The 21,740-nt window shown below is 34.6% G+C and overlaps 1 protein-coding gene across 1 annotated transcript in view; it reads left to right on the plus strand.

The window, feature by feature from the left end:
• Nucleotides 1-21,740, plus strand: part of PLXDC2 (plexin domain containing 2) — a 230,797-nt gene that overhangs the window by 125,107 nt on the left and 83,950 nt on the right. The window contains exon 2 of the mRNA XM_015811554.2: nucleotides 2,092-2,303. Within this exon, the coding sequence (XP_015667040.2) occupies nucleotides 2,092-2,303 (212 nt within the window). The remainder of the gene's footprint in view (nucleotides 1-2,091; nucleotides 2,304-21,740) is intronic.

Consider the following 21,740-nt stretch of genomic DNA (forward strand, 5'->3'; position numbering starts at 1 on the left):
GATTATTTGTACACAAAGACAGTTATACTTTCCCCGCATCACTAGTCCAAATCATTCTGTGCAAAGTTTTTTTGTGGTTAAATATAGTTAAAATATTTTCAAGCCAAAATTCTTTTTAAAGAATTTAATGCAAATAACAAATTATTTTGAATGCTCAGTGGATTTGCTTGTGAATTATCTTATACACCCAGATTGTGGAACTTCCAGTAATGCCCTTAATCCTTGTAGTCTTATCTGCGATAATTGTTGAGTATTTCTTTTAGTTTAGCTTGGCTTTGTTTGTTTTGATTAAATGTTTCTGGCAGGGATTGCTCTAAACGTTGCTTATTCACTATTAAGTTTAATTTGAACTTTGCCACAAAATATAATAGCAGACTAGATTTATACTGAAATGTTGTTCATTGATTCTTACACATTAGTCCATCCATTACACCAGTTAAAATCACATAACCATAGAGAAAATTCAGCTCACTTTGGGATGACTATGACCAAGTTCATTTAAATTTGAAGTGGGGTGTGAAAACTTTCTGGAATTACAGTGGTAAATCTGTCTTCTCTAGGAAGGCATCATATTAAATAACATAAAGAAGAAAAACTGTGTGACCAAAATGTGATACAATGTGTATGATTGTAGTGTATAGCATAAGTATATGCACAACAGAGAGGAAACAGAATTTATGCTGTAAGATCTTGTTGCTGGTCACCCAAGATCACCTGCAGAAAAATATAGTCATACTTAGCTAGACATGATTATATTCTCTCTGAAACCATTGCCTGTCAATTTGGGAAGATATTCTGAAATTTTGGGCCATTTGTTCTTGGGATAGGGGGAGGGGTATGTTTAAAGATCAGAATGGATGCCTTAAGCCTTTCCAAGGTTTAATTCATTAATGGAACCCCTTTAAAACCCTAAATTCTCCCGGTCTTAAATAGATTTGTTCACATTTGTGGATGATTTAAGGGATAAAAAAGTTCCTTCAGATGTTTCAAGACTGACCCTTAACCCCTTCATAATCTTCAGAAAGAAAAAGAAAATTTTAGCTCTCCCCATAATTGTGATATTATAGTGCAGTGATGGTGAACCTTTTAGAGACCGAGTGCCCAAACTGCAACCCAAAACCCACTTATGCATCGTCAGGTGCTGGGTAGGCATGGCCCATTGGGTGGGTGTGACCCATTGGATGAGCTGGGTGGGAATTAAAAACTTCAATCAATCAATTCCAACTTTACGAGATCTTTTTTTTTCCTGGGAGAAGTTGAAATTGATTGATTGATTGAACTTTTTTTTTTTTTGCACACGGCGACGGAGGCCTAAAGCGAAAATGTTTTATAAAACCCAGCTGAAGGCCTAGGACTGGGGCGACAGCACGCGTGCCCACAGAAGGGCTCTGCGTGCCACCTGTTGCACGTGTGCCATAGGTTTGCCACCATGGTTATAGTGGCATTGGTCTGCAAGCCCAAAAGATTGGCCATTCTTGTTCAAAAGATCAGGAATTCTACTGGAATTATATCAGCTATTCTAATAACAACCTCATTCTTAGATTATGTAGCCAATATGACATTATTCAAAAGTTTGAGAGTTGGATGAGTTGTGTTTTGAATCTGAGTAGAGGGTGACGGGTGAAACCTCCTTAAACCAGCTGAGCCTTTTGGAAGAGTTGCAGAGTGACTGCATGATGCCAGGAAAAAATGTATTTCTGTTAAGGAGGTGCCAATATTGTGTCCATGCCACTTCAAAAGCTCCACTATATATTTTCTTTAACTTCTTTGAGGAAATACTGACTCGTTTCCACTTCAGATCAACTATCAGATCAAATCTGAAGTGGAGCACATTCTCACTCACTGGATACCTCTCACAGATAGAAAAATGAATGCTAGTGATTGTGAAATACTAAATACGGAATGAATAGGGAAAGAATGGAAAACTGGAGAAGGAAGATGAATGAAGTAGCATATTCTGGGAAACACCCTGAGTGGTTTCCTGAAACTCTTAGTAGGATTCCAGGTTCCCATTGTAAATAAGAAAAACAAAATATCTTTGATTTCTTTTTATCTTCATTAAGAATCCTATCTTATCTCTTTATCTGATAGGTGCATTTTATGAAATGGTTCAGAACTTCCCTCGAGTGGAGGAAAATGTGCACATGGACTCCTACAGATATAGCCACAGATGGAAACGACATTCGGAATTGCTCAAATCAGTGGACACCAACAGAGCCAGCATAGGACAGGACTCCTCAAAACCTGGAGGTTTTACAGATCTACTTCCTGATGACACGCATGATAACACTACGCAAATTGAGGTAGTGGGCTATTCTCTGTTGATGTTGTTGACTTCAGATAGCTGCACAGTGAGCACTGATATAAAACCTCATTATTAACTCCTCACAGCTTTCCCATAAAGGAAAGCTGTTTATCAGCCAGCAAGTACAGACATTTCAAACATTATATACCAGAGCAGGGAGCTGGCCCAATCAGATACTGTCTTAAGAATGCATAGACAGTAGGCAATGCAACTCCAAGGGTGTAGCCTTTTCATTACAGCAATGTTCTCATCTCATCTGATTCACTCCTGTGAGAAGAGGAGGGAGACCTTATCCATAAACCATACTCTTAATGAGCCTTGAATTTTGTGAATTCTATTTTCTTTCTACTGTATATACCCAGTGAGTCAGAAAGAGCAGGTTAATGTCTGCAATTTACAAAAACCTTGCAGATGCACAATACATTTCTATGCACCAGCAACCTTTTGTTCTCGTATTATATCCACTTTGTTCTGGTGCTGCATCCTTTACTGAAGGCTTAACTCCAAAATAAAGAATCTCACAAATATTTAAATCACTTTCATTATCCTTATTGTACATCCATGGACGTCCAACTTTCATGTCTTGGAAATCCCAGAACAAATGGAACTTGAATTAGACATATGTATGTGCATTATGCCCTTGTGCATGCACATGTGTGTATTTATTCATAATAAATATGTCTTTTTATAATAACCAGTATTTATCCTATAGATTTAAGCTCGACAGTATGCATTATGCAAAGACATAATTAATTTCAGCTTCTCTCCTTTCCTATATTTAATGATGTTTCTTTGAAATGAGATTCAGCTATACTCCTTGGTATAATGCGACACAATGTAATATTATATGGAAATACTATGAAAAGATAACCTTTTCAAATTTCTGGTAACTGTTCTCCATTCCCTGGCTTCATTATCATGGTTACTTTCCTTTCTTATTTTTTGTTTCCAGTCATTATTAGAACCTTACAAAGAATAGGAATTACATTACATTTCCTTAATGAAATGTGAGAGTTTTTTTAAAAAAGTGAAAACACAATTATAATTTGTTCATCATTGCAATTGCTGCTCTGTAGCACCTAAATTAATTTCCTATCACCATGATGGCTTGGTTAATTTATACGGTTCCATGAACTGATTTCTGATTTCATTTGTAATACACAAAACTTTGCATTGCTCTTCAACAAGTTATCTATCACTGCTATACCTAAAACCATCTATAGTAGTCAACGTAGAACCACAATTGGGACCAGAAGATGGTTGTTAAATAAATCATGCCTGATTTTACAACAGTTGTCAAGTAAACCATGTAGTTGTTGAGCAAATCTTCCTTCATTGACTTTGCTTGTCACAAGCCAATTGGGAAGATTACATATCATGACCCTAGGGTGCTGCAACTGTTGTAAATTCCTGCCAGTTGCTAAGTGCCTGAATTTTGATCACATGACAGTGAGAATGCTGCAACAGTCATAAGTGCAAGGACCAGTTGTAAGTCACTTTTTTCAATGCCATTGTAACTTTGAATGGTTGCTAAATGAATGATTATAAGTCAAACATTACGTGTATATCTAAAACTCTACCTCTATTTTCAGTTGTGGAGACCTTGGTGCTTTCTGAGCTTGATTGTTTACTTCCAGAAGACATGATGAAAACTCCTTAATCTCATAACACATGGATAAACTCAACCATAATTTCACTAGGAAACTGTGAACATCCAAATTCAAGCTGAATCCAAAAATTGCTAGAAAACCCCTGGAAACTTGGAATTCAGACACATCAGCTATCGGTAGACACTTAGTGAAAAAATACATTTACACACCATTCAAAAGCTAAGAAAGAAACAAAAAGACCAGAACACATAGTTTCCAGCAGCCAACATCCACATAAGCAAAGATTAACACCTGCAAAGAATCAAGCAAAAACAGTACCCTAATCAAGGAACTACCAAGAAGAAACCACACCCCATCAACACTGGAAGATAAGCTGCTATATATAAACAGGGAACAAACCTTACATTCTGGCACTGATGATATTACTTAGTTGAGTAATGAAACATCTACAAATAAACAGTCAAGCTCATAGAGCACCAACAACTCCAGAGCTCACCTCTGAGCTTCTTCTTTTAAATAGTTGTCAATGCACAGATTGAGATTGCTGCTGGAAGCTGGGCAGCATATAATTTTTTATTATTATATTACCCAAAACGTGAAGTCACATTTTATAATTTTTCAAAATGCTGCAATGAGTCATTTTGGCAACTGTGTTATGTTTTTGTTTATAATCAGTTTATTGTTATTCTTATATTCAACCCATTGATGAATATTAATAAGAAACTGGAAAATTAGTAAGAGCTGAAGATATTGTCATGTAATAAGTAATAATATACATGCCACATTTTATATTGGCTCTTTCAGATCACAGGCTATATTTTAAATTTACCAATCTAATTTCCTCTCTCTGGGCAAATTATGACTAGGGAAAATTATCTTTTGCAGTTATTTTCTAATCTGAATTAGAAAACTGCTTTTGTATATCTTCAGTTTGGCATGAAGGCCAACTGTTTCCTAACATTAAGATATACAATGATAGGAAATTGTGCTTTACCATGATTCTGATTCTGATGCCGTTCATATATACCTTCATTCAAGATTCTATGCTTCCTGAATATCCAATAGAAAATTTTGGACTTGAAAATTCTCATATCTTCCCTCTTTCTCTTTTGAAAAGAAAGGAAATAAATTGCAAAGTTCTGCTTACATTTATATTAACAGAATCTATGTAACATAAGAACACTGGAAAGCTAGCTAGTTTAAACATTAATTAATTCAATGAAATCAGGATTAAGATATGTCATAAGATATTTCTTATTATATCAGAATAATGTATAGTTCCAGTCTTCGATGTGCATTATTATATTAATGATTTATGACACACTGATAATCTTGATTTTAAAAACCTCTCTGCAAAAAAAATAAAAATAGAAAATGCAAAATCCCTTAATAAAAATAATGTAGTGGTGTTTGAGAATCATAGTGTTGTATATAATATTTGGAGCCTGTTTCATGAAATGGTTGAAGTCACCTGGCTAGTTATCAGCAGATTGTGAGTTATAGTTCTACTTTAGGCACAAAGTCACCTGGATAACCTTGGTCTGTCACTTACTCACAGCCATAGCAAGAACAAGGACAAGTGATTTCCAAAAATGTTGCCAAGATAACTCCAGGCACACCTCCAAAGATAAAATATGAATGAATGTGCATGCATACATTCACATATACTGTACATAGAGCAGAATATAGAATTGCTCTTAAAGATTTAGGTTTCTAGGTGTTACCATAAAGGTTAAGAAGGCCCAGCAGAGATTATATTTCTTGAGACTTCTCAGAAACAACAACTGAATGAAAAACTGGTGGTGACCTTTTACCATTGCTCCATAGAGAGCATTCTAACCTATTGCATTTGTGTGTGGTTTGCTAACTGCACAGTAGCAGATAGGAAAGCACTCCAGAGATTAATAACCATCACCCAGAGGATTATTGGCTGCTCTCTCCTCCCCCCCCAACGAACTGTACAGTTCCCACTGTCTTAGGAAAGCTCAAAACATTGTTGAAGACTCATCTCATCCAGACATTCTTTTTTTGAACTATTACCATCTGGCAGATGGTACATGATAATACAAACAAAGACAAATAGGCTGAAAAATAGTTTTTATTCCAGAGCTGTAACCATATTAAATACTACTGTATATAGTGCAATATTAGGGGCAGTGCAATGGTTAATAGAATGCGAAGGATGTGTATATATACTGTATGTTCTTATTTTTGGTTTTTACTTGTGTATTGTGTGCGCTGTGGACAGCACTTAATTTTGTTGTAGTTACACAATGACAATAAAGATATATTCTAAAAGCATAAGCTATGTAGGGAAGAAATAGAATGGTGTTTCTTATCTCTGGAGGTTCATGCCATTTTTATTTAGGCTCTTAGGGATGTCCCCGGAGGAGGGGCAGTGGCTTCAAAATAGTACGTGCCATTTACAAAAAAAGGTAGAGGGTTCATCACCTGAGCTGTTCGAAAATGTTGACCCAACTGCCCTATCTTCCCATGAATTCTTCTGTATATTCTCCTTCAGGTTATAAATTCCTGAAGGCATATTTTTCAGGGGTTTATTTTAAAAAATGTATGGTAAAATATTTATACTTAATTCTAAATTATGATATGAGGAATAAACATTTCTTAAATTTTTTTACTTTATACTACATGCAGAACTGTCATATATTTTTAAAATTGAAAATTGTCTTGCAACATTGGAAATGAATAAAAATTGGAAAAAAGATAAATATAATATGCCTATGTTCCCAGATACTTAAGTTCACTTCACATAATTCTCCTTGCCCCCATGACATTAGAGGATAATGCTGGCAGTTAAAGTATGCGCAGTGGAGAGTTCCAAGGTAAAGAAAGGTTAGCCTGGGATGTGCAGGATTATGGCAGATCACATTGGCATTCACAAATTATCCATTTTTGTTGGTGATAATTTCAAACATGAAAGCCCCCTGGAGTTATTAATAAAAAGAGCCAACCTGAGCAGATGCAAATTACTAGTTCCACTGAGAAGGAAATAGCTCTTTTTTTCTCTTTTCCCTTCCTACCCATCTATCAAGAGCAGACTTTGCAGTCAGAGTATAACTTCAAGGCAATTAAGCAGTTGCACTTCTCATTTTAGAAATCAAGAATTGAAAGAACGGATAGCAATCAGTGGTGGGGGAAAAATAATCTCCTTCTTGCCTTAAAATCTCAGAGTTAATTGTATATGGAAGCATTTTCTAGTCCCACCCCTTCTTCGCTCTTCAAAACTGCAAACAGCTGCAGATCACCTTCACAATTCAATTCACAAAGTGACACAATTTTATTTTATTTTAAATGAGATGAATAGTTGCTTCAAATTTTGCGAACACAAGTTCCATTTAGGTGGGAAAAGGAAAATGCAGTGCAGTGCTATAATGTGTAAAAGTGGTTTGTTTTGTTCTTTAAAGACTGTCTGCTACTAGCTGATAGATTCATGATATTTGCAGATATTGGTAACAATTGGTCCTAAGCATCAATAAGGCATTAGATTGTCTACCTCTGCTGCAACCTTTTCATATCTTCTCTACATGTATATACTATGTATATAAAGAGAGATAATGAATTATATCTTTAGTTTATACCCAACTTTCCCATTTCAGAGTCAATCTGAATAAAGCTTTTTTATATGCAAGGTGAATAGGCAGGAAATGATTATTAATTATTGTATTAGGCTAAGAGATCAAATGATGTTCATATCATGTTTATTTTAGAAGAAATAATTCTCTTTTAAAAGAAGGGTTTAACATTTTCATAAAGTAACCAGTTTGCTAGGCAGCAAATGTAGAATGTAATCAACAAGTAATTCATCTAAGTCCATCAAAGAACTTGGCTGCATCCTCAGAATGAACAGAGTTCATTACTTTGACCACAGAAAATCAACAAGTTCAAACTCTATGTCTAAGTAAAAAGTGCTAATAAGCAGTTATGTCAAAAGCCAGATTATCTCTATTCTACAGGTCAACCAGACGATCAGCAGAATGACTGTCCCCATAGTAGTCAGGACTCTTCAAGTTACATTGTTCTGAGGCAGCTATTTTAATAAATCTTTCTCTTTCTCTTCCAGCAAATCTAAATTATGTAGAGAAGACCTGAAATTCACAATAGAAAATATTATGGACCAAAGACCTATTACCTGATTTAATATCAAGGACTGTTCCTCAATTTTCATTATTTAATTTTAAATAGAAATTAGTATGGATAATTTAATCTTTTCATTCTTGCTTATCCATGGAGCTTGGTAATGATCTTTTGGAAGTTAATAGTTTTTAATAGTTTAGTAGTTAAACAGCAGGTGCAGCTGAGATTTTGTTTTTCTGGAGGGGATGACAATAGGTGGAGCCTTACTAAGATTATCTTAGTTGATCGTGGTATTTTCATGTTTCCTGACTCAAAATTGTGAAAAAACAAAATCTAGTGATGTTGTCAGCTTTGGTTCTGTCACTTGCCCAGTTTGTTGTAGAGCAATTTCCACTGAACATTTGATTTGAAGTACAAAACATCTGGAAAACATCAGGTGGCCTCTTCATGCTGTTAGATCAACATGTTGGTGCTTTCAGTTCAGGTCATATTTTTTATGGGAAATGATACACAAAGGTAATCCATGCAGTAATTGTAATCAGGTTCTTGATACAAATCTAAGTGTTATGATTATCACTGAAAGAAGGCATTTTCCTTATAAAGACTGATTGTTTAGTAATGAAATGGTAAGAAAAGTGGAATCTGTTCTTCAGTATAGTACATTAATGCTTTGAAGAATAGTAGCAGCCTAGATTACTAGACCACATTTTAATTGAAAGCAAGGACTATTCTTATTATTCCTGGGGCTGCAAAAACAAATTTGCCTTTTTTTCTTAGGAAATTATTGTATTATTGCTGAAGAATTTCTAATGTTGTATTAAACCATCTTTTCAGGCTTTTCAAGAATTTATTCCAGAAAATTACCTTCACTTTAAACAGAAAATACAATCTATCCTATGCATAAGAAAATTGTCTGGGCTCAGGTGTGAGAAAAGTGTAAATTAGTATTTCTGGGTAGAAAGGACTGTGAGTGAATAAGAACAATTTTTGCCTTCTCACAAAATTAAAAGAGGAGGCTATGTCTTTTGAAAGCAAACAATTGATTTTTTTCAAACCATACCCACAAAGAAATGTGAATTATATTTTTTTTATATACTATACCCTTCAGCTATTTGGGGGCAGAGCGATCCAAATATGTTTGTGCAATATATATTTTACTTTGTAAACAAAGATCTGAAATTTAAATGTATTCAATCATGCTACAAAATAAATACAGTTGGTGCTAAAACTGCAATTCATCTCTGATAACAATTTACATAAAGTGTATTTGCAGTCCAGATGATTTTCTGTTTTACTTTAGGCAGCTAATGCACTAATATATCTCTGTCTTGTTTTCCTATTGACTTTGTTTTCCTACAGAACATATAATTAAAATAGTATTGAAAAGTATGCTTGGCTGGAAATCTCGTCAGCTAGTCTCATTTAAACACCTCATTTAAACTCATTTACTCATTTGGAGTAAAATAGTAAAACAGCTTAGTAGGACTAATTTATAATAACTTTCACAAATAATTTTATTATGAAAAAGAGGGAATCTTTGAGATTAATTAATAGATAACCTTAATAATAATTCAGTATAATCTAGTGATGGCGAACCTTTTAGAGATTGAGTGCCCAAACTGCAACCCAAAACCCACTTATGCATCGTCGAGTGCCGGGTAGGTGTGGCCCATTGGCTGGGTGTGGCCCATTGGGGGCATGGGCCATTGGGGGGTGTGGCTGCAGTGGTAATGGCAGACTGGGTGGGACTAAAAAGTTCAATCAATCAATTCCAACTTTGCAAGATCTTTTTTTTTTCCCGCGAGAAGTTGAAATTGACTGATTGAATCTTTTTTTTTTTTTTTGCAGACGGTGATGGAGGCCTAAAGCGAAAAGGTTTTATAAAACCCAGCTGAAGGCCTAGGACTGGGGCGATGGTGCATGTGCCCACAGAGAGGGCTCTGAGTGCCGCCTCTGGCACCTGTGCCATAGGTTCGCCACCACTGGTATAGTCCTTCAAAAAAGATTAATAATATTATAAAAGCACAGGATCTGCCCATTGCAAAAATTGCCTGGCTGGAAGGACAGATGTGCCAAACTGCCCTTGCCAGTGAAGAGATAAATAATTCAATATATGAAATGCTCAGATGAATTAGTAAACTTTTTTCAACTATGGTTTTTTAAATTGTTTTAATATTGTTGTGACTCATTTAACAAGTAAATTACAAGCGCTGAAACCTCTAGAGATTACTGTATTAGAGTAGAGATTATTAATAGTGAATTGTGTGGGTTTTTTCAATAGCAAATAAAGATATGGCTAAAAGACAAGCTGAAAGGGCAAGAATAAAAAAAATGGGATCTGAACTATGTGCTTGTTCTTGTTTTATTGGAATTAGTAATATGAAGTGCTATTTACAGTAATTTTCTTCATTTGTGGATTAGATAGTAATGTACACCCAATTTTGGGGACTTTATCAAATCCAGTCTATAGTACTGGTCTTCCTTCACTATGGATTTATTTTAAGAGGTCATAAACCTTATATTGCATTCATAAGAACAAATGGTTAAGAACATTTGATTAATTTGATTTTTATTATGCTATTATATTTGAATCCTGGTAAATTGTTCAGTGATGAGAATAAGGCTGTATTTTTCTTTTTCTTATATACTGTAAGCATTTCAGTTTTTCCTCTTATATTTTAAAACTAAAAAATGAACAGAAATGTAATGGCTATCTTTACCTGTGGTTTCATTTCAACCACTTTGATTTACATATCTACTCAGTAATTATAGTATCTGTCTTAAACGCTAAATGAAAGTTCTGTAGGTGAAACAATTCAAAATCCATTGGACTTCATAATCTTAAGTGGACTGTGATCTGTGCTGCTCTATTGTAATTACTCTAGTCTGGATTCTAATGCATAATTTTTATACTCTATTATGAGCTTCCCAAACTGGTATGTGATGTTGTAAAGTAGATAGAATATTCTCTCTCACCCAATTTTTTTTTCTAATCCATCAGTGGAATTTAAAATTTTAATTTAAAGATTTTTAAAATCTTTTTAAATGCAGATCTTCAGAATTGAAGAAATTGGTTTGGTCAAATTTACAACTTTTTGCTTTGGAAAAGATCTCTAGCTCTTTAACTTAAATTAAGCAAACTAATTATAATGAGGATTGTTTTATTCCTAAAGTTAAGAAACTAGCATTTTATCTAAAGTATTCCTTACTTTATCAAGTATGCATCAACTACTGTCTTATTTGAAATGAGTTATTCACCATTTCTTTTGTGTGCCCTGATAACTCTGTGGCACACTGTATTAGCTATTCAAGCAATTCGTGTATTCTGAAGGCAGATTTCCCCATGTTAGCCTGTTAATCAGCGGAAAGAGCAATTAACAATCAGTATTTCAGTACAGCTTTTCAGCCTGCTTCAAAGATTAGTTGTAGGCTTCTGTTTTACCCAGGGTCATGTGTGACCCTAGCTGTTTGCTCTTTATATTTATCTATAGAAGCTCTAGCTTGGCACATCTATAGGAATGGTGAAAATGTAGAATAATTCAACAAAATATTTCAATAATTCCACCTCTGATTCTTTGCAACCCATTAAAGCACCATCACATTTATAAAATATTATCTTATGTGCAGGCCATTATTGTATACTCAGGTCAATTTTTAAAAGTCTGAATAGTTTTCCTGAGATCTTAAATCCTGTCTGGAATGCAACAGGGAATTGGCCTTGTATTTGTGTAGTGTTAAGAACCAAATCTCATTTAACAGAAGCTTCTTTTTATGCTAGCATAGTAAGCAATGCAGTATTTATCTTAATTAGGCTTAATCTAAGAAGCCAGGATTAGCTCTGCTTTTCTCTTTAAGAAGTGTGACTAGGCACTTTAATTATTGTCTGTACTTTTATGTTCAGTCTCCCAAAGACTTAGAACATCAGAGTTGTGTGCACAATTATTATTTACCTGTGAAAAGAACACAATTGATGGCACAGCTGACATGTAACAAGGACCATTCCTATTCAACCTTGCTTTTTGAAGCTATATAAATGCCAGTTAGTGGCCTGCTCATTGAGCAGATTATTTTTGTCTGCATTTTATCCATAGTAAAGTAACATGCTGTCTTCTTCCATAGACTAAAATCACAGTTATGTTGATCATCAAGAACTTTTTAGGAGTGCTTTGATAATGCACTGAATTTTCTAATGTAAGAATATCAGCAAAGACATTTATTTGTTTGTTCATTACTTATTCATTCATTTATTCATTCAATTTCTATAGCCATTCATTTCAATCAGTGACTCTAGATGACTTACAGTATAAAAACAATAGAACAATAAAAAGTCCAATATACACAGCAGCTGAGATAGTTAATCATCTAAGAGTAAACCCAAGAAACAGGCCCCTTAACACATTCAGTGACCCAAAAGTGCTTTTTCAAAAGGCAACTGGACTTGTTTTTTTTCTTGAAAACATTTTGGTTCTCAACCAAGAAGCTTCTTCAGTTCTGGCTGGCTGAATGGTGGAGAATGGAAGTATTTATATTCCTTAGCAGTTATCTGGCTGTTAGCATTCTGAAGGTCAGTTGTTAGCTTTTTGAACTTCAATGACTCTCATAGATCTAATAACTGACCTGGAGAGTGCTAATGACCAGATAACTGCTAAGGAATATAAATCCTTCCATTTCCCAGCATTCAGACAGAACTGAAGAAATTTCTTGAATGAGAAGTGAAATGTTTTCAAGGAAAAAAAATCAAGAAAGTCCAGTTACCTTTTGAAAAAGTGCCTTTCGGAAACCATGACCTGGATGATTGAGAATCTTCATAGACATTCAGTGCCCCAGGTACAGACAGCCAACTTTTTAAAACCTTGCAAAAGGCCATCAGGGTTGGGGTTTAGGATCATAATCATATAAATTTGATTTATAAAATAAAATCAAATTCTTTTAGATGTAGAGTAAACTAAAACATTTTACTATGTTTGATAGATATGTAAGAAAGCCAAAAATTTTAGAAAAGTATAAAAGTTTGACATTGCCACAATTGAGGAATGGCTGGTGAAGATAATGGAATTTGCAGAGATAGCCAAAGTAACTTCTTTGATTAGAGAAAAACAATATCTATTTTTATAGATGACTGGAACAATTCTAGGTTGCTTCTCTCCTTTATTAGTTTCCTTCCATTGCTTCTTGTCCTGCCTCAGGTGCTTTGGAGAATAGCTTGACTACCTCTACTTTGTGGCAACCCCTGGAATATTGGACACTACTATCATGTCACCTCTAGTCCTTCTTTTCATTAAACTAGACAACCCAATTCCAGCAACCGTTCTTTATATGTTTAGCCTTCAGTCCCCTAATCATCTTTGTTGCTCTTCTCTGCACTCTTTCTAGAGTCTCAACATCTTTTTTATATTATGGTGACCAAAACTGGATGCAGTATTCCAAGTGTGGCCTTACCAAGGCATTATAAAGTGATATTAGCACTTCACGTGATCCTGATTCTATCCCTCTGTTAATGCAGCCTAGAATTGTGTTGGCTTTTTTGGCAGCTGCAGCACACTGCTGGCTCACATTTAAGTGATTGTCTACTAGGACAAACACAGTTACTACTGTTGAACGAGGTACCACCTATACTGTACCTGTGCATTTGGTTTTTCTTGCCTAAATGTAGAACCTTACTTTTTTCACCATTGTATTTCATTTTGTTATAGGCCCAATGTTCAAGTTTGTCAAGATCCTTCTATATCTTAGTAAGAGTAAGAGTTAATTTTGTAAATGTACTTATATTTCCTACAGAGGAAATTGAAACCTTCTTTCTATTCTATTCTGTTCTTTTTGTTCCTTTTCTACACTTTTTATTTATTTTTTCTTTCTTGTAGCCTTTTACTTTTTTTAATTTGTGCTAGTTTTTATATTTTTTGCAAAAAATTTAATAAATTGTATTAAAAACAATATAGAGAGACAAAATGAAATGTTGCTACAGAAAGAAGCAATAGTGGAGTATTGTAAAAAGAAATTGACATATATTTTAAAATAATTTAGATAAAGGCACTGATTTAACAATCATTTGGGATGCAAATAAAGTTTTTATTATATATTAATTTAGTCGAATGTAGTGAACTTAAAAAGAAGAGTCAGGAGACAATACAAGCTATTTTAGAAGAAATAAAGAGAAAAGAATAAGAATTAAAGAAATTTCCAGAGAAATCAACAAATTAAGCTTTACAATGATAATTATGTTAACAGTAAAAGAAATGAAAATAAAAATCAGTTATGTAAAGCAAAAACCCCTGAATTTGCAAATAAGCCAGAAAGTGACTAACATGTAAATTGTGAAAAGAAAAGTAAAAGAAAATGAATTTGAAATTACAAGAGGGAGTTATGTATTAAAGAACAATACAGCCATACAAAAAACATTCCATCAACATTATTCCAATTTTATATAAAGAAATAGAATAATATCCAAAGAAACAAAATTTACTGAGGTTTACAAACAGAACAGAGACAGATTATAAAAAGAACTATAACAATAAGGGAACTTTCTGAAGCTATTTTAAAAAAGATTAAACTAGATCAAATGGATTATCACATTCTTATTATAAATATTTTGAGGATGAACTTTTACAACCTTTACAAAGTGTAATAAACTCTATTCTACAGGGGAGAAAAATGCCAAAGTGTTAGAAAGAAACCAATACAGCAGTAATAGAAGGACAAGCTTTCATTTTAATAAGAAACTGTAGGCATATATCAAAGAATAACAACAAATAGTTCACAACTATTCTTGCTGATAGACTGAAAATAATTTTGCAACATTTTATTCATGAGGATCAGTATCAGTTTTTATAAAAGACAGTTAAAGGACAATGTTAGAAATGAATTAGACATTTTGGAATAATATGAAACAACATAATAAAAACAAGTTGCATTTTTAGATGCAGAGAAGGACTTTGCCAATTTAAAAGGGGTTTCTTATTCAAGGGTTTGGAAGATATGAATTTTGCAGAGAACACACACACACATAAATAATATATGTACTGTTACAACCAGGGCCAAAAATACCTATTTTATGGGACATACATTGGATATAAAAAATCTACACATCACTGTTGTAATGCAAGGTTTTGGAGATGAAAAAAAAATCAGACCAAGCAAAATCGTAACAATTTTTTCTTTGACTTAGACCACAATTGAGCCTAAAATTTCTGTTGTTAAGAGAGATATTTCTTAAGTGAGTTTTACCCCAGTTTATGACCTTGTCAGAGTTTTTAAGTGAGTCATTGCAATTGATAAGTTAGTAACTCAGTTGTCACTAAGTGTACTGTTGTAAGCCGAGGACTATCTGTACATCACCCAAAAGACAGTGTATATATGCATTTAGTATTAATATCCATCTAAAAATAATTTTATATATCCTGAAGATAGAGAAATTTGTTACTAGATGATTTCTGTACCTGTGCAGTGAGCTCCTAACAAAGTTTAAACTTTTCCTCTCTTCTTATGGAATTATTTAAGCTACACTTGAATCAAGCACTTAAAAGAGCCTTCCTATAGCTCATCCCCAGAGAGATGTTGGATGTCCTCTCAAAATGGCTCATGTTTCAAGGAATGTCAGCTTTTTTTTATTTTTCTAGTAGCGTGCCCTGCTACTTGACACCTTCAAGAAGAATTTTCATACGCTGTTATTACTTTCTTTCCTCCATGTGCATATTTAGCCAATAGATTTATTTATTGTATTTATTTAAAAAATACATAAAACTCTTTTTATCAATATTTGTGAATTTGGGTTCCATGTAAAACTAAATAAAACCAGAAAGGAATAAATACAATACAACCCCCCCCCCAATAAACTCGAAAACATGATAAACATAATTTGAGACTGGAAATAAAAACATTTATGTGACATCACACTGTTGCAAGCTTCTGCTAATTAATCTACACATTTGATTGTGGAAAGAAAATTGTGTGAAGATGTAATCTTTGTCAAACTTTCTCATTGCCTGATTTGAATATCTTTCTCATTTTAGAAGTCTTATTATGACAATTTTTAGTGTATGATCATGAAAGGGTTGTAACGTTTTAAACCATGAATGTTGGGCATCCATCATGAAGGTGTTGTTTGGAATTTAATTACATGATATAAATTAAATCATTGTATTAGATGCAATTTAACTTTGAGTTAATGCTTTGATAATTATTAGAGAGATAATGAAAAACGTACCATAACATTTGGATGCTATGCTACTTGATCTGAAATGGATTTCTTCAGCCTAATGTTTTCCAGAAATATTTGAATTATAGCTCCATTTCTTTCTTGGGGCATAGTGAGATGACTCCTTTCATCATAGCATGCCCAATTTCATCTTCAGTGTAGTGCATGCTTTTTCATACTGTATCAATTAAAAGTACTGTATATTGTTGCCTTGTATGCAAAATAAGTGCATTTAAGTAATGGAAAATCTAGTCCTTTGCATTGGCTATGTTCATACAAAACATTAAGACATTGAATATACCCAACCCAGGTTGAAACTAGCCAGTGCTAGATTTTGTGCAATTGCAGTGCTAAATTTGTAACTGATAACAGTTGAAAACCAGTTTGGTCTAGTGATTAAGGCACCCAAGTTAGAAATCAGGAGATTGTGTTATAATCACACTTCAAGCATAAAAGCCAGTTGGGTATGTTTGAGCCAGTTAATATTCCTCAGCTCAGATCACCTCACAGACCTGTTAACGGAAAAATAGAAGGAAAGGGCTATTATATTCGCCACATTAAGTTATTTATTAAAATTATAAAGACAGGAAGTAAATATATAAATATGTATGTAATATAAACACTGCCACTGGATCTGCTCTTCTGTTTTCTATAGTCTGCTCTAACATAAAGTTGATATGGAGTAGGTAGCAGTATGGACAATGCTTATAGACCATAACTCAACTGTGAATGCATGAAAATATTCAGAAGTCTCCATGTTTCTTTTGAGTTTGTTATTTGATTCAAAATGATAAGAAATTTAATCCAAGTGAAAAAAGTTAAGATTTTTTTTTAAAAGAACTCTGCATTTTCTAAAATTAAGTTTTCATATTGTCTCTGTGCATTCATCTATGCATGTCAGATAAGAAGCTTTAGACATCATAAGTTATCAGAGTTGCTTACAGGTTTTACTACAACATAAGAGCAGATGTCAAATCTTCTGCCTCAGCACTTTAGCTGTTTGTCTCTTTCTGTTGTGACTACTAAAAGTTTAGCTATCTTCAAAGAGGACACTTTCCAGGGTTCTAACATATGAACACTTTATACAGTGTAATTTTTCAACAGCATTGTATTATTTCGAAGATCTTTAATAATGTATATAGGCTATATAGCTGATCTAAGAGTCTTCTATGTGAGAGAGATGTTTTACAATAGAATTTCACTTATAATAAATCTATGAGATCTTTGTGTCCCAAACTGAAATGTAATTTAGATCACAATTACTCACTACAATTACTCACTACTTGAATGCTGCACTACAGGTTAGACATAAGGGGGGAGGGAAACCAATATCCTTTTGGAGAGGAAGGAATATTACAAAGCATTCTGGACTAAAAGGGGTCAAGATAATAGTTGGTCAGTCTGAGTAGATAGGATTACACAACGCAAAAATTTATTGAATTGCTGTCCCTGCAGTTTAATGCTTGATTGACCCTCAAGTCCCAAAACAAGGTAGTAAAGAGAGGACAGAAACATTGCATTTCTTTGGGCCCCTGGGCTTATTACAATTTTAACAAGGATGATAATGTTATGATCTGAAGCCAAACAGATTAAAATCAGAAGGTAACATGAATATGAATCATGATGAAAAATAAAATCAGGAACACAGATAAAGTAGGACATTTGTTTCTGATTAATACTATACATGAGGAAATATGAATACATCTCTTATTTATAGATTAAAAATCTAAACTGTTAGTCTCTTACTTGCACATAGCTTAAAATAGACCAGTTCAACAATTTTGGAGATTATTCATAATTTCCTAGAAGTAAATATTCCAGAGTGGAAAGTAGATCATTGTCCTTTTGCTTTGGACTTTTCATACAGCTGTAAAAACAGTGCTATAGACATTTAGTGGTGGTTGGATTGATTATTTGTTTTGATTGGATTTTAACTTGAATTATATTTTTAACCTGTTTTTAATTGGACATGTTTTAATTCTTAATTTTTTTATGTATTTTGTTGTTGTAAACTGTAAGGAAATTATTACTCTGCAGATGTGGAAAATCAACTCCTACCACCAACAAACATCAAGCACATCTGTCTATGGTGGTCCACATATGGACAGATGTAAGTTCGTAATTCTTATTCTAAAATACAATTTAGCAATGAGAGAAAGTCTAAGAACAAGAAACATTTTACTCTTTTCTTTCGCATTATTATATATTGTATTCATCCATCATTTAGGTAATAAATGGTGTAGTACAGATTATGTAAAGAGTAAAAACCTGAAACATTGCTGTTTAAGGGTATTGTTCAATGATTTTCTTACGGAAGTTACATCACCCTTTGATTTCTTAATAACTATGTAGTGATTAATTCTTAGAATAATAAGGTTGGAAGAGACCTTGAAGGTCTTCTAGTCCAAATCTCTGCCCATGGCAGAGATCCTACACCATTTCAGACTTTCTTTTGGATTTGATGGGACAGATACACAGGATCACAGAAAGAACAACAGAATAATAGAGCTGGAAGGGACCCCAGGTGTCCTTCAGTCCAACGCCCCATCCAAGCTGGAGACCATATACAATTTCAGACAAACTGCTGTCCAATATCTTTAAAATCCTGAGTGATGAAGCACCCACAATTTCTGGTGGCAAGCCGTTCCACTAGTTAATTGTTCTCACTGTCAAAAAATGTCTCCTTAGTTCTAGATTGCTTTTCATCTTGATTAGTTTTTATCCTTTGCTTCTTGTCCTGCTTTCAGGTGATTTGGAGAATAGGTTGACCCCCCTCTTCTTTGTGGCAGCCCCTCAAATATTGAAACACTACTATCATGTCACCTCTAACCCTAGACATGATCAATTCCTGCAACTGTTCTTCATATGTTTTAGCCTCCTATAATCATCTTTGTTGCTCTTCTCTGCAATTTTTCTAGATTCTCAACATCTTTTTTATATTATAGCGACCAAAATTGGATTCCAAATGTGGTCTTACCAAGGCATTATAAAGCGGTACTAACACTTCATGTGATCTTGATTCTATCCCTCTGTTAATGCAGCCTAGGACTGCATTGATATTTTGGGCAGCTGCGGCACACTGCTGGCTCATATTTAAGTGGTTGTCCACTAGGACTCAGAGATCTCTCTCGTAGTTACTTCTATTGAGTTGTTTTTTAGTTATTGCTTTAGTGGTTTTATCCTCAGACCAATAGCTTATTTACTGGCTCCATGTTTAGCGAAATGAAACTCGTTTTAAAATGAGTAATTATAGCAGATTTATTTACATGTTGACTTTATTAATTTGTTGATTTCCTAGGCTAGGTTTCATTAAAAAAATGTTTCTAATAATCACAGAAAGATACAGAATAAAGCCCACCATGAAAAGAGAGATGCTAGGGAGAGTTAATGGCTCAGGAAGACTAATATTGGCATGGATTTTAAGAGACAGTTAAAGCATATTAGAATGGGATTACTTATATAGAAGACATGTTGTTTCACAAAAGAGAAGGCCAACTGCAAGAGAAGGCCAACTGCAAGAAGGCTACCTTTTTGTCACTGCCAAATGATAATCTACAGCAGTGGTTCTCAACCTTTTTAATGCCGCGACCCCAACCGGTCGTAAGTCGAGGACTAAACCGGTCGTAAGTCGAGGACTAAACCGGTCGTAAGTCGAGGACTTTCCCTGCCCGGGAGCACCGCGCATGCCTGGTTCCGCCCCCTGCGCTGGCCGAGGCGTAGCTGGCAAGCGGCAGAGACGGAGCAGGCCGACCACCAGCTGGCCCAGCCCAAGGGAGGTAAGGCACCTGCTGGAAAAGGGGAAAAAATGGTGGACAAAAAAAAATGGCGGACAAAAAAAATGGCAGACAGCCTTGCTTGGCGACCCCCATGAAATGGTCGATCGACCCCAAATGGGGTCCCAACCCACAGGTTGAGAACCACTGATCTACAGGTTATGGCACAGAGAGCACTACATCCTTGAAAAATATGGATACTCAGGAACATAGCTCAAGTCATTCTTTAGGATATGGTTCTGAATAGTTAATACCACTCTTGGATGAGTAGTTCTTAGCTTTACGAATTAAAGAATTGCCTACTCTGGAAACTCTTGCATTGCCTCTGAAGGAACAGGAAATTTAGAAATACATCCCTGAACCTTTCATTATTATTAGAGAGCAATGGTGGCCCTAATAGCAGCAGATCTAAACTGTTGGAAAATACTTTTGAAAATAAGACAAAACAAGCCAGGTTCTCATGCTCAAATCAACAGTTCCTAAATACAACTGAGAGCTGAATGTGGTTCATCATCATCGTCTTTTTACAGTCCTTCACTTCTTGCTTCAAATGCAGCTTGGATTATTTAACTTTGAGGTATTGAGAGTTTAGCTCTTGGATTTCCAGATAGGTCATTCTGCTTCATGAAACAATAAGAAAAATGTGCAACTTAAGCCTGACATTGTTTTGTTTACATTTTATCATTTTTTTAACAAGAAAGTTACTGAAGATTTAGTTACCTTTGTAGGCAATTAAACCAATCTAACCTCTAGGACAGAGCTCCCTGACTTTTTGGGTGCCAGGGATCAGTTCCGTGGAAAGAGGTTTTTCCACGGATTGTAGAATGTGTGTTTTTGTGTGTTGCCTGCATCCTGCGGATGGGGCTTTGCTTGTTTGTGCGGATCGATTGTTGGCATGCCGCAGCCCGGTATTGGTCCACAGACTGGGGGTTGGGGACCTCTGCTCTAGGATGTCCTCTGTTACCATTCCAACTCGAACTTATTACTTTCTGTTTTTGTTACCCTGCATTAGTTAACTGTCAGGAATACAGCTAGTCCTCAGCTTAAGACCACAATTGAGCCCAATTGTGAGACAATAGTTGTGAATTTTGCCCCATTTTACAAGCTTTCTTGCCACGGTTGTTAAGTGAATCACTGCAGTTGTTAACTTAGTAATATATTTTTAAGTGAATCTGGCTTCCCCCATTGACTTTGCTTGTCAGAAGGTTGTGAAAGGTGATTGCATAATCCCAGGACACTGCAACCATCATAAATACACGTCAGTTGCCAAGTGTCTGAATTTTGATCATATGACCATGGGGATGCTGCAAGGTCATAAATGTGAAAAACAGAATTAAGTCACTTTTTCAGGCTGTTGTAACTTTGAACAGTCCCTAAACGAACTGCTGTAAGTCGAGGATTACCTGTATTGTATCTTTTTTTACTTGAGCATGATTAATTTGATATTTGATTTCTAGTATCAAAATGCAAGTTGATACTTAAGGATTCTCAGAATTTTAATAACAAAACCAAACATTTTATTAAGCATTGTTTATGTTACTATCGTCTGCCAGCATTTGGGGAGGGATATAAAACAAATTCTATGCCTATCTCAAAGAGAAATTAAAGAAACATTCATTGTATTGTTAACAATTTAATCTACTTTTGAAGCATACTATTCATATGAAATGAAATTACATGCTTTTTATATGCTTCTTTTGGAATTATCTGTTTTAGGTTGTTCATCTTAAAGGCAGGAGTGAAAAAGTTGTATCTCAAAAAAC

The sequence above is a fragment of the Protobothrops mucrosquamatus genome, unplaced genomic scaffold (genome assembly GCF_001527695.2).
Source record: "Protobothrops mucrosquamatus isolate PMUCROS unplaced genomic scaffold, P.Mucros_1.0 scaffold45, whole genome shotgun sequence".
In the NCBI taxonomy this organism is placed as follows: Eukaryota; Metazoa; Chordata; class Lepidosauria; order Squamata; family Viperidae; genus Protobothrops; species Protobothrops mucrosquamatus.